At 40.5% G+C, this 11732-nt stretch overlaps 1 protein-coding gene across 1 annotated transcript; it reads right to left on the reverse strand.

The window, feature by feature from the left end:
• Window positions 1-593: 593 nt before the first annotated feature.
• LOC139140060 (alpha-amylase 2-like) lies at window positions 594-11732 on the reverse strand. The gene is made up of 4 exons (XM_070709064.1): window positions 11638-11732; window positions 10689-10829; window positions 2436-2665; window positions 594-1907 (listed from the first exon to the last, which is right to left on the reverse strand). Exons 2-4 carry the CDS (start codon window positions 10826-10828, stop codon window positions 760-762), a joined length of 1518 nt encoding a protein of 505 aa, XP_070565165.1. The 5' UTR covers window position 10829; window positions 11638-11732; the 3' UTR covers window positions 594-759.

Genomic DNA, 11732 nt, shown 5'->3' on the forward strand with positions numbered 1-11732 from the left:
CTCTCTTTCTTAGGGTCTATTACCGCCCGAGATAAACACATTTATGAAATAGGCGACGGCAGTGAGCACTTCGTCCACAGGGAGAAGCACGAAATTCACACATAATATTGCTGATATCAATGATATTTGTCAGTCCACAACATTGCCTAATCGCCGACTATGTACCTAGACCTTATCAAGGAATCACAGAGAGGACAAAGATATCATCAAAAGTATGTGTAGATTTTGCGCCTCTCCCTGTGCTCAAATCAATTAAAGGGACAAAGTCGGCCATTTTTCATGAATTTTGTTTGATGCAAGATCGTACTTATATTGTTTGACATGTTGAAAGATACTGAATGAATGGGTGAACATGCATATATTCGACCGCGGTTTGAGACAAATTAAATGAAACCATCGCGAAAATAACCAATAATTCATTTCCGCAATGGTTTCATGCATCGTGTCTGAAACCGGGGTCGAATATATGCATGGTCACCCATTCATTATCTTTCAACATGTCAAACAATATAAGTAGTATCTCATATCAAACAAAATTCATGAAAAATGGCCGACTTTGTCCCTTTAAATAACATTATTCACAAGCTCAATAATTTTGGTGAATTCTTAAAGATGGCTTTAATTACGATTTGCTTGTTTGCACACTTTAACATCGAAAACAGTTTCAATCTTTAAATTAGCATCAAATAATAATTTTGAATCCACCAGTAAGCTTATTCATCAATCCTAATGGAGTGACCACGGCAGATATATTGTGCTTTAAAGAGTGGCTTCAACGTGAATAGCAACCACTGGATCGCTATTGGCTGGGATATTGATTGATGCCCACCCGTTGCCGGAGACCGTAACGATGTGAGGGGTGCCGTTCTGTTGTACGTCAGTGCACGATCTTGAACCAGAGTTGTAGTCGGCCACAATCAGATTGCAGTAGCTGCCACCGGGCAAACCTGTGTTGATTGAGGCATTCATAGTCCAGCTGTCTCCGTTTATAGCAATGAACGCCTTGGTACCACGAGAGAAAGCTATCTGGTTATTACCGCCATTTTCCCCATTATCCCACCAGTTGTCAACTCCCGTGCCGAAGGCAGCCCTACGGAACCAAACCATTGCAGCGATCTGTCGCCATCGGTGTTCGCACACCCATTCACCAAAGCAGACGACATCTTTGGTGGATCCATCTGGATTGGAAGGCGGGCCAGCTTCAGTGTCTGTGAAGTAGTAGCTGCTCATCACGCGAGGAACGCTGTAATCGTGTGCCAACATGAATTCTACTGCCATCTTGTATTCTCTTGCTTGTTTGTGAGTAAGGATTTCACCCCCTCCTCCATGGCCACGCTGGTTGTCATGGTTGTCGATGAAAGCAAGTGCATCGTTACGATTCAGTAAACCCCATGGTTCACCCCAGTTCGCCAACCATCTCAATTGGTTATAACCCAAGAAGCAGTTGCTCAACTCCAGACCGTAATTGAACTCAGTCACTCGTCCAAGGTGTGTGTAATCAGTAGCTTTGATTGGCTCTCCACCTTGATCGATGACTTCTTGTACGATAAACGGCCTGCTTCCACTCGGGAAGGTAGGTGTTTTCAGATTGTTAAATCGGTCGTAGATCTCTTTCAACTCATCGGGCCACATATGTTTACATGCATCCACGCGGAAACCAGCCACACCGATGTTTATCATGTCGTTGGCAAAGTCAACGACTTTGTCCCGTACGTAGCTCTTGGACAACTTCAAATCGACAAGGCCGAGCAGACGACAGTTGCGGACCTCCCATTCGTTATTGTAGTCACCAATATTTCGGTCGCAGATATCGTCATTGAAATCCGGGCGTGAATACGGTACGCCTGGAAAATCACGGGCTGAGTTTCTAGTATTAAAGGAGCTTCCTCCTGAACCAACTCCATTAACTAGAAGTGAAAACAAACATCTTTTAAGTAGGTTATTTCATACAGGTGTTTCTACTGACACCATGGAGTAGTATAGTTACGCCTCGTAAAATAGGTGTGATTGTAGTAACCTGACCTACGCTACTTAAATTGCTCCAACCTGAAACTCTTTCGTATTTTGAAACGTCGCGCATCTTTTCTTTCACATTGTGCTGTTTTCATAGGAACGCCCGGCCTACCAGATATCCTACCGGCACGTTATCATTCCTTAGATCGTCAATTGGTGACGTTAAAACGCTGCGACAACAACAACAACAACAAAACAGGACAGTCAACCTATCCTCCAGACACATGCCCGCCTACCTACACATAATATAACCACACTAAAATCATCGAGGGCATACCTACCTACCTACCTACCTACCTACCTACCTACATACATACATACATACATACATACATACATACATACATACATACGAGAGAGAGAGAGAGAGAGAGAGAGAGAGAGAGAGAGAGAGAGAGAGAGAGAGAGAGAGAGAGTCTCACCTCCGTCGCCGGTCATGTGATTAATGACCAAATCTGGGTAAATAAGAACATCTTTAGCGTTGCATCTGTTGACCATGTCAATGAAGGCATTTCTATCACCACTTCTACTGATCAACTGGTAACTGACGGGTTGGTATCTCTCCCACCATGGCCGGTGTGGATTCCATACCTCGCGGTGTTCGCTTGGGGGAGATACCTGTACACCACCGTAGAGTTCAGGACCCAAGAAACTAAGCAAAATAAACATACAGAAATATTTTGCAAAATCTTTTCCTCTGTACGTTATAATATGAAAGATATTGAGTGAGTCAGGTACAGGAATTTGCTGTAGTTATTGCAAGTGAAAAGCTTCTTCACAAATAACGTTATTGGCTGCATGGCCAACACAACATCGGGGAAATAAATATAGGAAAACTGAACTTCATTCACAGGAACTTGCGCACATAGATATACGTCAACTCTGCTCATTTAATAATACTCGCTGAATCCGCTAGTAGCCGCCAGTACGCCACCACCCGATCGTCAAATAGTACAGGCGCCTTTGGCGCGGGGAAAGCAAATGAGCGATTGGAATTCGTCACACGAAAAGAATGCTAATACAAAGTGTGAAAAAAATCAATCCCTCACTGGTGGTCTAACACTCCCAACCTACCTGGGTCATAAGAATTAAATAAATTTCCTGCCTATATTATTTGTGGTTAGGGAGCCTTCAGTTATTATGGCCTGGGGTGGGCCGGCAAATTATTCCTGCGCATCAGTCAAAATAAGTGAATCCCCCTACCCATTGGACAAAAAATTTGATGACCCCTTTTAAGATGACAAAAATTTCATGACCCCCACATTACTTGAGTAAAGCTGCACACACAAACACCTCGGGGGCGATAGAATCCCCAAAAAAAGATTCTTAGATTTTTTTTCCAAATGTCCCTCCTTACAAACTCACAAGGTGTTAATGTTCAAATTTCCCATTCTGACTTGCTGTAATTTTGAAATTACCCCCCTCCCAAGGTATTGGACAGAAATTAAGCTTACAGGTGGATCGCAATATTTGTGCGCAAGCATGTGTGTACAAAATTTTGATATTTTGATTTAATTGATAATCAGCTGTTGATAATGTCGATTCACTATACAAAACTATATCTATGCATTTATAGATACTCGATAATTGACATGAATGTACTTAATTCGAATAGGGTTGTTACAACTGGTATGTGGACAAAATATTTGACTTTAGAATTTCACCAACAATGTTCATCCACTATACATTGGAGTCTATGATAAAATTATGGATAATTTTTTTCAATGAAAAACTTGCTATATTTTTGCATATACAAACGGTGAATAATGAATATAATTGTACTTGATTAGAATATAATTGTTAAAGGTGCATACTATGTATACAAGAAATCTGATTTTGGAATTTCACTGAAAATGTTCCTCCACTATACATGGGAGTCTACGAGGAAACTATGAATAATTTCTTCAAATACAAAAATAGGTAAATCTGTATATTTATGAACTTTCGATTATTAATATTAATGTACTTGATCAGACCAGGGTAGTTATAAATTGATGTGTGTGCAAGAAATTTGATTTTAGAATTTAGCCGGCTATTGAACCACTCTTTTTTGGGAGTGGAGATTTAGCCGAGCGGTTCTCTCTGTGGCCTCTCTGCTAGGCGACTGATGCCGTATGTTGAGGGTCGAACCCGATTGAAAACTAGCCGTATTTTCACCGAAATGTAGATTCACTATACATGGTTGTCTATGCGGAAACTATATTTTTTTCAATACAAAATCTAAATCTGTGTATTTATAGACATTTGATAATTCATTTTAAAGTACTTAGGTAGACTAGGAGGGTTAAAGGCAGATATGTGTGCAAGAAATTGGATTTTAGAATTTCACCGAAATGTTGATTCACTATACATTGGAGTCTATGAGAAAACTATGAATAATTTTCTTACAATGCTAAACTAAATTAATTTGCGCTTTTATAAGTGTTTGATAATTGATACAAACATACTTGATTCAAATAGGGTGTTTGAAAGTTCAGATGTTGACAACAAGTATATATTGGAATTTTACCTAAAAGTATAATTTCACTGTTCATGGTGCCAGTTGTCTACAGGTTACTGTTAAATAATTTCCCTGACAAACCTTGCTACATCTCTAATGTGTAAGTAATAGGAATTGTTCATTGCCCTCAGTGAGCTTGATTTACAAAAAGACAAGCCTCAGAGTTGCCAGGTCAAGATGTTCATGTGACAGATTATTAATATACTTTTGTTCAGATTTACAGTTAAATTACTTCAGAGAACGAAATCATGCAGCGAATCATTTTTATCTCCCAGAATATTTCTGAATACTGAAACTGCTTTTTGACATGACGGATACTTATGAAAATTAAGTGACCCCCCCTCTGAGTTGTTTGAAAAATATATGACCCCCCCCCCCTTTGTAGCTTTCAAATTTAAGGTGACCCCCTGGGTTTTGCCGGCCCACTCCCGGCTGTAATAACTGAACGCTCCCTAAACTTGCTCGCTCTGACCTGCAAATGTCCGTTCAGTCAAATTGTACTACGGTAATTACATGTAGCGTGAACATAACTATGCTGTTTCTATATAAGCGTATATAGGCATAACTCTATCTGTATTTATACCGTAATACGCCACATGGTCATTCCACGTCGCGATTCGCCAGAATACGTCACGTGACGATAAAATAGATACGTCTTGTCCCCCCCTGAATCGACAAAAGTGACGTCAGAGGGTATTTTTTGAAAAGCTATTTCCCTAGGGAAATACTTTTGACCAAAATTTGGAAAAGTGCCCGGTCACGGGATCATCCCGGACGCACATCACGTTCTAGTCACACGCCATTGTTGCAAAGCTGCAGACGACACTACAGGGATAAGCGACGACACTCTCTCCAAAACAGATTTTCCAACATTCCAGCAGCGTAGGAACTTGAACAATTCATCGACGGAAAAGATTAAAGTGTAACTAAGGATGTCGCTAGGTATGCTTAGAATAGTTTTTGAAAGAAAGTGGTACCACATACAACTGAAACCGCTGTGGAAACATCGCCTAGTAAATTTGTCACAATGGATGGTTGCGGTGCAAAATATCAAAACACATTAAAAACTATATAACATATTATTACACCTTACGTATTATTCAGGTACTGTGATTGGCTGAGCCTCACTCACGTGATATAGAACAAAAGTGATAGAACATGGCTTAGGTGATATAGCCCTGTCGCGTGCGCTGATATAGCCCTGTCGCGTGCAGTGATATAGCCCGCTACCACGTTCTGGAATGCCGCGCGTACTTTCTGCGCGTACCACATCGTCGCGTACATTTGCTTAGTATTTTCTGTAAAGCAATGGCTTTTGGAAAGGCACAAAAAATTAGCTCGACCTGAAGTACACTACGAAGTTTAGTACATTCACAGAGTAATATCATAGACAGAGTGGCAACACTTGCATGCCTTTTGTTCCATGGTCGTCTCTGTAGACTATTGGCTTTTCATATTAAAATGAGCTTAAAAGGTGTTAAACTTTTTGGAGGCTTGGGTTGTGGTTGATAATTACACGAGATTATGCGAAACATACGACGAGATGGCATCGTACTGCCAGTCGCGTAGCAACCATAGTTACTTTGTGAGCTCTCAGGCCAGAAACACTGCCTCACGCCAATCAAAACATAACACGCCAGCAGTTTCATAAACATGTCCTTTCTTGGCGCACGTGTAAAAGACGGTATGACTGACCGTAAACCATTGAGTAAAACCAGACAGTATCAATAAAAGACTTTCAAATTTGGTTCAAACACACTCATTATATATTCATAAAAATATGAGAGGAATTTTTAAAACGGTAAAACCCACTTTCCTGAAGCTCAAAAGACTCCCCTTTTCGCCTGCACATCAATTCCGATCAGCACCACACGACAATAACAACACAAGCTTTGTCGAACATACTTTCGCTGAACAATTGGTGAAAATCCGAAAATTACCGAAGGGCGCATGGTCGGCACTCTTCGGAAAAGAGAGCCAAGAGCTTCGTGAGGCGAGGCAAACATGGATTGCTTACGTAACCGCTTCACGCCTTAAACAATAGCTGTTGCCACTCTGTCTGATATTACTCTGTAGTACATTAAACGAGAAAAGCTTGAACAACACTGTCTTCGTTTTTAGACGTCAACTTCATGTAGCATTGCGATCGAGCAACAAATAGAACGTTTCACTGTGGCAAGTCTCGATCGACACTTGACTGCATTCTGAGCAAATTTTCGGAAACAAATGTTTGTTCGGTGTAATAAAATTAATAACACACGCCAGCACGGGTAAGATCACGATTTATTACACCTCACGTATTATTCAGATACTGTGATTGGCTGAGCCTCAATCACGTGATATAGAACAAAACGTGATAGAACACGGCTAAGGTGATATAGCCCTGTCGCGTGCACTGATATAGCCCGCTACCACGTTCTGGAATACCACGCGTCCTTTCTGCGCGTACCACATCATCGTGTACATTTACTTAGTATTTTCTGTAAAGCAATGGCTTTTGAAAAGGTACAAGAAATTAGCTCGACCTGAAGTACACGACGATGTTTAGTACATTAAACGAGAAAAGCTTGAACAACACTGTCTTCGTTTTTAGACGTTAATTCAACTTCATGTAGCATTGCGATCGAGCAACAAATAGAACGTTTCACTGTGGCGAGTCTCGTTCGACACTTGACTGCATTCTGAACAAAGTTTCGAAAACAAGTGTTTGTTCGGTGTAATAAAATTAATAACACACGCTAGCACGGGCAAGGTCACGATTTGTTGCCAGCCCAAGGGATGGTGCTCATGACGGTAATATTGATGATGCCCGAGCCGAAGGCAAGGGTATCATCAATATTACCGACATGAAACCACAAACATCAGCCTTGGGCGGGCAACAAATCGTGATCTTGCCCTTGCTGGCGTGTGTTATTATTTAAATACAACATGAGCATGTGGTGTGTTATAAAACACCTATAACCCAGTCTTTATCGGTCTATAGCGCTCGTCTATTACCCCTCGTGGCCGTGTGTTACCAGAAACACATCGCTATACCCCTCGGCCTACGGCCTCGGGGAATAGCGATGTGTTTCTCGTAACATACGGCTTCTCGGGGTAATAGACGGGCGCTATAGCCCTCATGACCAGGAAATAGGTGTTTAATAACTCACAAGAAAAATGCCTTAAATGAGCAATTGGCGCGAAAATGCAGTGTGCATTAAAACCACAAACAGTTGAATACACTGAAACTTACGCTTCGATATGATACACAACTCACCAGAATAATAGCGTCCAAAGGGAGGGTAATTGCGATTAAAAATATTCAAAGAATAATAATGTTCTGTATTCAGGTAGAATGGACACAGATGTGCCGACTCTCGAGGTTGTACAATTGTTTTGGACTCATTTTAAAGCTCTTGGAGTAGGACAAATTTTCGCATTCTTAGTCCTAGGAAAATCGAAAATTGTATTTTTCTTTAGAGAATAACACATGGACGGCGGCCGTTTTGAATTTCAAATATCACTAAAGGTGAGATAATGATTCTCTGGTACCAAACTTTGCACGGTGACCCGATATTTTTATTCTTGATTCGGTATGAGAATTTTTGAAAGTAGTTTTGAGGAAAGTTTGAGCAAAATGGTAAATTTTTCACTCTCGAGGCGCATAATTCCTTAAAGCGAAAGTGTCATTGGAGAAATTTTGAGGAGACCATTTGCTGGTCAGGTGTTAAGCCCTGTGTTCAATATGAAATCAGTAGTGATTCCCTTCCGATGATTTATTAAAATCTTTCAACACTTCGACGGCACAGTGCGAGGGCAGTGTATCGAGATTAAAAGTGAAACGTGTCATTATACCTCGATTGCGTATTTGTGAATTTTTTACGTTTACTTTCGGTGAAAGCCAATCCGTGTGGACCTGGATGTTTGCGAACATTATGTTGCGGAAATGAGTTGCGGTGTATTTTGGCATACTAGTCGAATATATGCACAAGTGCCACCTTTTTAATGCTTGATGATGATGATGATGATAATGATGATGATGATGATAATGATGATGATGATGATGATGATTATTATTATTATTGTTGGACTTTTATTTAAAGAGGGTAATCTGAGTTACAAATCAAATTGTAATTTACATCAGAGCCCTCTGAGAGCTCAAAAAAAGTACATGCGTATAAATAGCAATACAATGTACATGTAAATACAGCAAGTGTTCAAAATAAGGATGAGTAACATCTTCATTGCAACAAAAGAAAATAGATTAATCTAAATCTGAACCCTCATTTGTAAACTTCATCATAAGATAATCCCGCAACTTTACTTTGAAAGTGGGTGAAGTTGAGCTATTTCTAATCGTAGGGGGATTTGTATTCCAAGTACTCGCAGCACGGAAAGAGGACTTTTGACCTGTGGCAGTCTTGAGTTTTGGAAAACACAAATTTCCATGACTTGCATTACGGGTGTTTGATGAAATTCGATGAAAAACGTCGCTCAAATAAGGGGGTGCAAGGCAATTCAGTGATTTCAATGTCAATAACGCGGTGAAATAGACAATACATAGGTCAATCGGCAACCAGTGCAAAGTTAAAAAGATAGTTCGTGAGGGAACACTCATGTATACCCCTAGAATTACTCTTCCAGCCCTCTTCTGGAGTTTGTAAATACGGTGAAGATTTGACTTCGAAATGTTGCCTAAAACAGTGCAACAATAATCAATCAAAGAAAGGAACAGTGCATTGTACACAACCAAAAAAATACTCGTAGTGGCTAACGGACATAGTTTGCGAGGGGTATTCTGATAGATAGATTCTTACACAGGTTATCAAAGGTTATCACACAGGTTATCAAAGTGGACATCCCAACTTAAAGTTGAATCAATTGAAACGCCTAAAAGGATGTGAGAAGAGACATTAGAGATAATTGTTTCTTGTATTGTGACACATATAGAGGCCTCAGTGTTAGTGACATGTCTTTTAGGGCAAGAAGCAATAACCATACTTTTAGTTTTCTCCATGTTGACTGCAATAGCATCCACGATGAGATTGGGACAACATTATCGTTCGTACGAGAAATAATTTGATCGACGCTATTACCTGAAACACACAAAGTCTGGTCGTCAGCGACCATATCTAACTCACCCGTGTTAAGGCAAAGGGGAACGTCGTTGATGAAAATCAAAAAAGCAGGGGGCTGAGAATAGACCCTTGAGGGACGCCACTAATAAGACCTCCGGCTCACATCCAAGATACTGAACAAGCTGAATTCTGTCTGTCAAGTACGAGCGAAACCAACGGAGAGATGACCGGGAAACACCATACATACATAGCAAGTTTATCTGTAAGAATATCATGGTCAACCAGATCAAAGGCCTTATACGTAGATCCAAAAACAATAAACCATGGAAGAGACCAGAATCAATGTTCGAAAGAAGGTGATCCGTCAATTTAATCAGAGCAGTGTGACATGAGTGATGTTCTCTGAAGCCAGATTGGGACTCAACAATCAAATGATTCATTTGCGAAATAGTTAAAAAGGCTAATATAAACATGCTTTTTCAGGATTTTAGAGAGTAAGGGCAAAATGGAAATTGGCCTATAGTTGTTTACATCGCTTTTCGAACCACCCTTGGGAATGGGAACAACACTGGCACATTTATAACAGGTAGGGAAGACCCCATTTGTTATTGACATATTAAAAATACTAGAAATACAATCAGCAATACACGGCGCACCAATCTTCAGAAATTCCGAGGAGAGCTCATCATTACCAGGAGACTTCTTTTCATCGAGCAAAGAAAGATGCTTTTTCACAAAGTCAACAGTGACAGGAGGAATTTGGAAACTTGCTGAAGAGTTACCATGGCGCGAGTTAACCCAAGCTTTGGTTACACTGAGATCACGAGTGTTGTCAAAATGCTGACTAAACTTATCAATGATGCTTAGAACTGTTGCAGAAAGTTACGAGAGAAGTTTTGCTTGAGAACAGCATGATTGTGTTTTTTTCCAAGTGATAGCATCACTAAGACACGCGTTACATTATTTGCTTTTAGAGTAATCCGGAGGTTTTCAAGGTTCGTAAGGGTTTCACACAGTTTTTTTTTTTTTTTCAAGCAGGGAAATATTACTTTTCATACTTCATTTAAGACATTAATAAAATCCCCCACGTCAATCATACAAACAAACTAACTCACTTTTCACATTCTTTAGCGACATCCGACCACTTCCACTCAAATAAATGGACCATAACCTCACGGTTGCCTTTCATGTTGGTGTTCCATTGGCAGTAAGCAGTGGTTGCCCACAGCAACACGCAAATCAGAGAGAACCTCATCCTTAAAGAGAGAAAAAATAGTCAAAGATTATCACAAGACAGTGAAATATGATTTGAATTGAAAACCTATTGCGATAGCTCTCCTATGCGGGTTTCTGGTGGTAGAAAGTTCAAGAAGCTTAGCCGGTGCAATCCTCACGGAGTAGGAGTAGGACCAGCGGTATGCGAAACCTAAAGAACACACAATTCAATCGGAAATAGACCTTTGGCAGAGCGGCAAAACAAAAGAAAACAAATTAAACTGCGCTATGAACGATTTCAATGAATATTCCGAGATACGACCGCAGGCAAATTGCTGCTGTGTTTCTCTGTCAGGTCCGAGATTGTGATAAAGATCGGCGGAAATTTGGTTCGTCCACACTGTAATTGAATCTCCCGCCTTTCAGTCACTTGCAGACCTTGGTCTAGGCCAACAGTTAGAGCGTCAAACGTAGCCAGCAGACCCTGAACCCTCCCTCCCTCCTTCCCCCCCCTCTCTCTCTCTCTCTCTCTCTCTCTCTCTCTCTCTCTCTCTCTCTCTCTCGCCCTAACCTATCTCACGCCTTAACCTGATCGAAACTATGTAGTGTGGACCTTTCTCATTATATAGAGCTTTAGTGACATTAAGTCAATGTAAATTAATAAAAAAATGAAAGTTCAGTTCACATTTCCCCATATACATTGTATGAATTCCTACAAAAATTAATATCAATAAGCAGCTCAAAACCCACCCCAATTTAGTAATTAGCACCTGGCAGTTTCTCGGTCGGACCAAAGCCGCGAATTTTAGTATATACAAATTCTGAGCGACAATGTTGTAACATTCCTACCTCTAGTTGTACAAGAGAATCTCGTCCAGTTCCGGCTGCAGGAACTTCTGTACAGATGTGACTTACTGGCCGTCGTTTTATACATTTAAGTGAGG

The sequence above is a fragment of the Ptychodera flava genome, chromosome 9, assembly GCF_041260155.1.
Source record: "Ptychodera flava strain L36383 chromosome 9, AS_Pfla_20210202, whole genome shotgun sequence".
NCBI classification, from domain to species: Eukaryota; Metazoa; Hemichordata; class Enteropneusta; family Ptychoderidae; genus Ptychodera; species Ptychodera flava.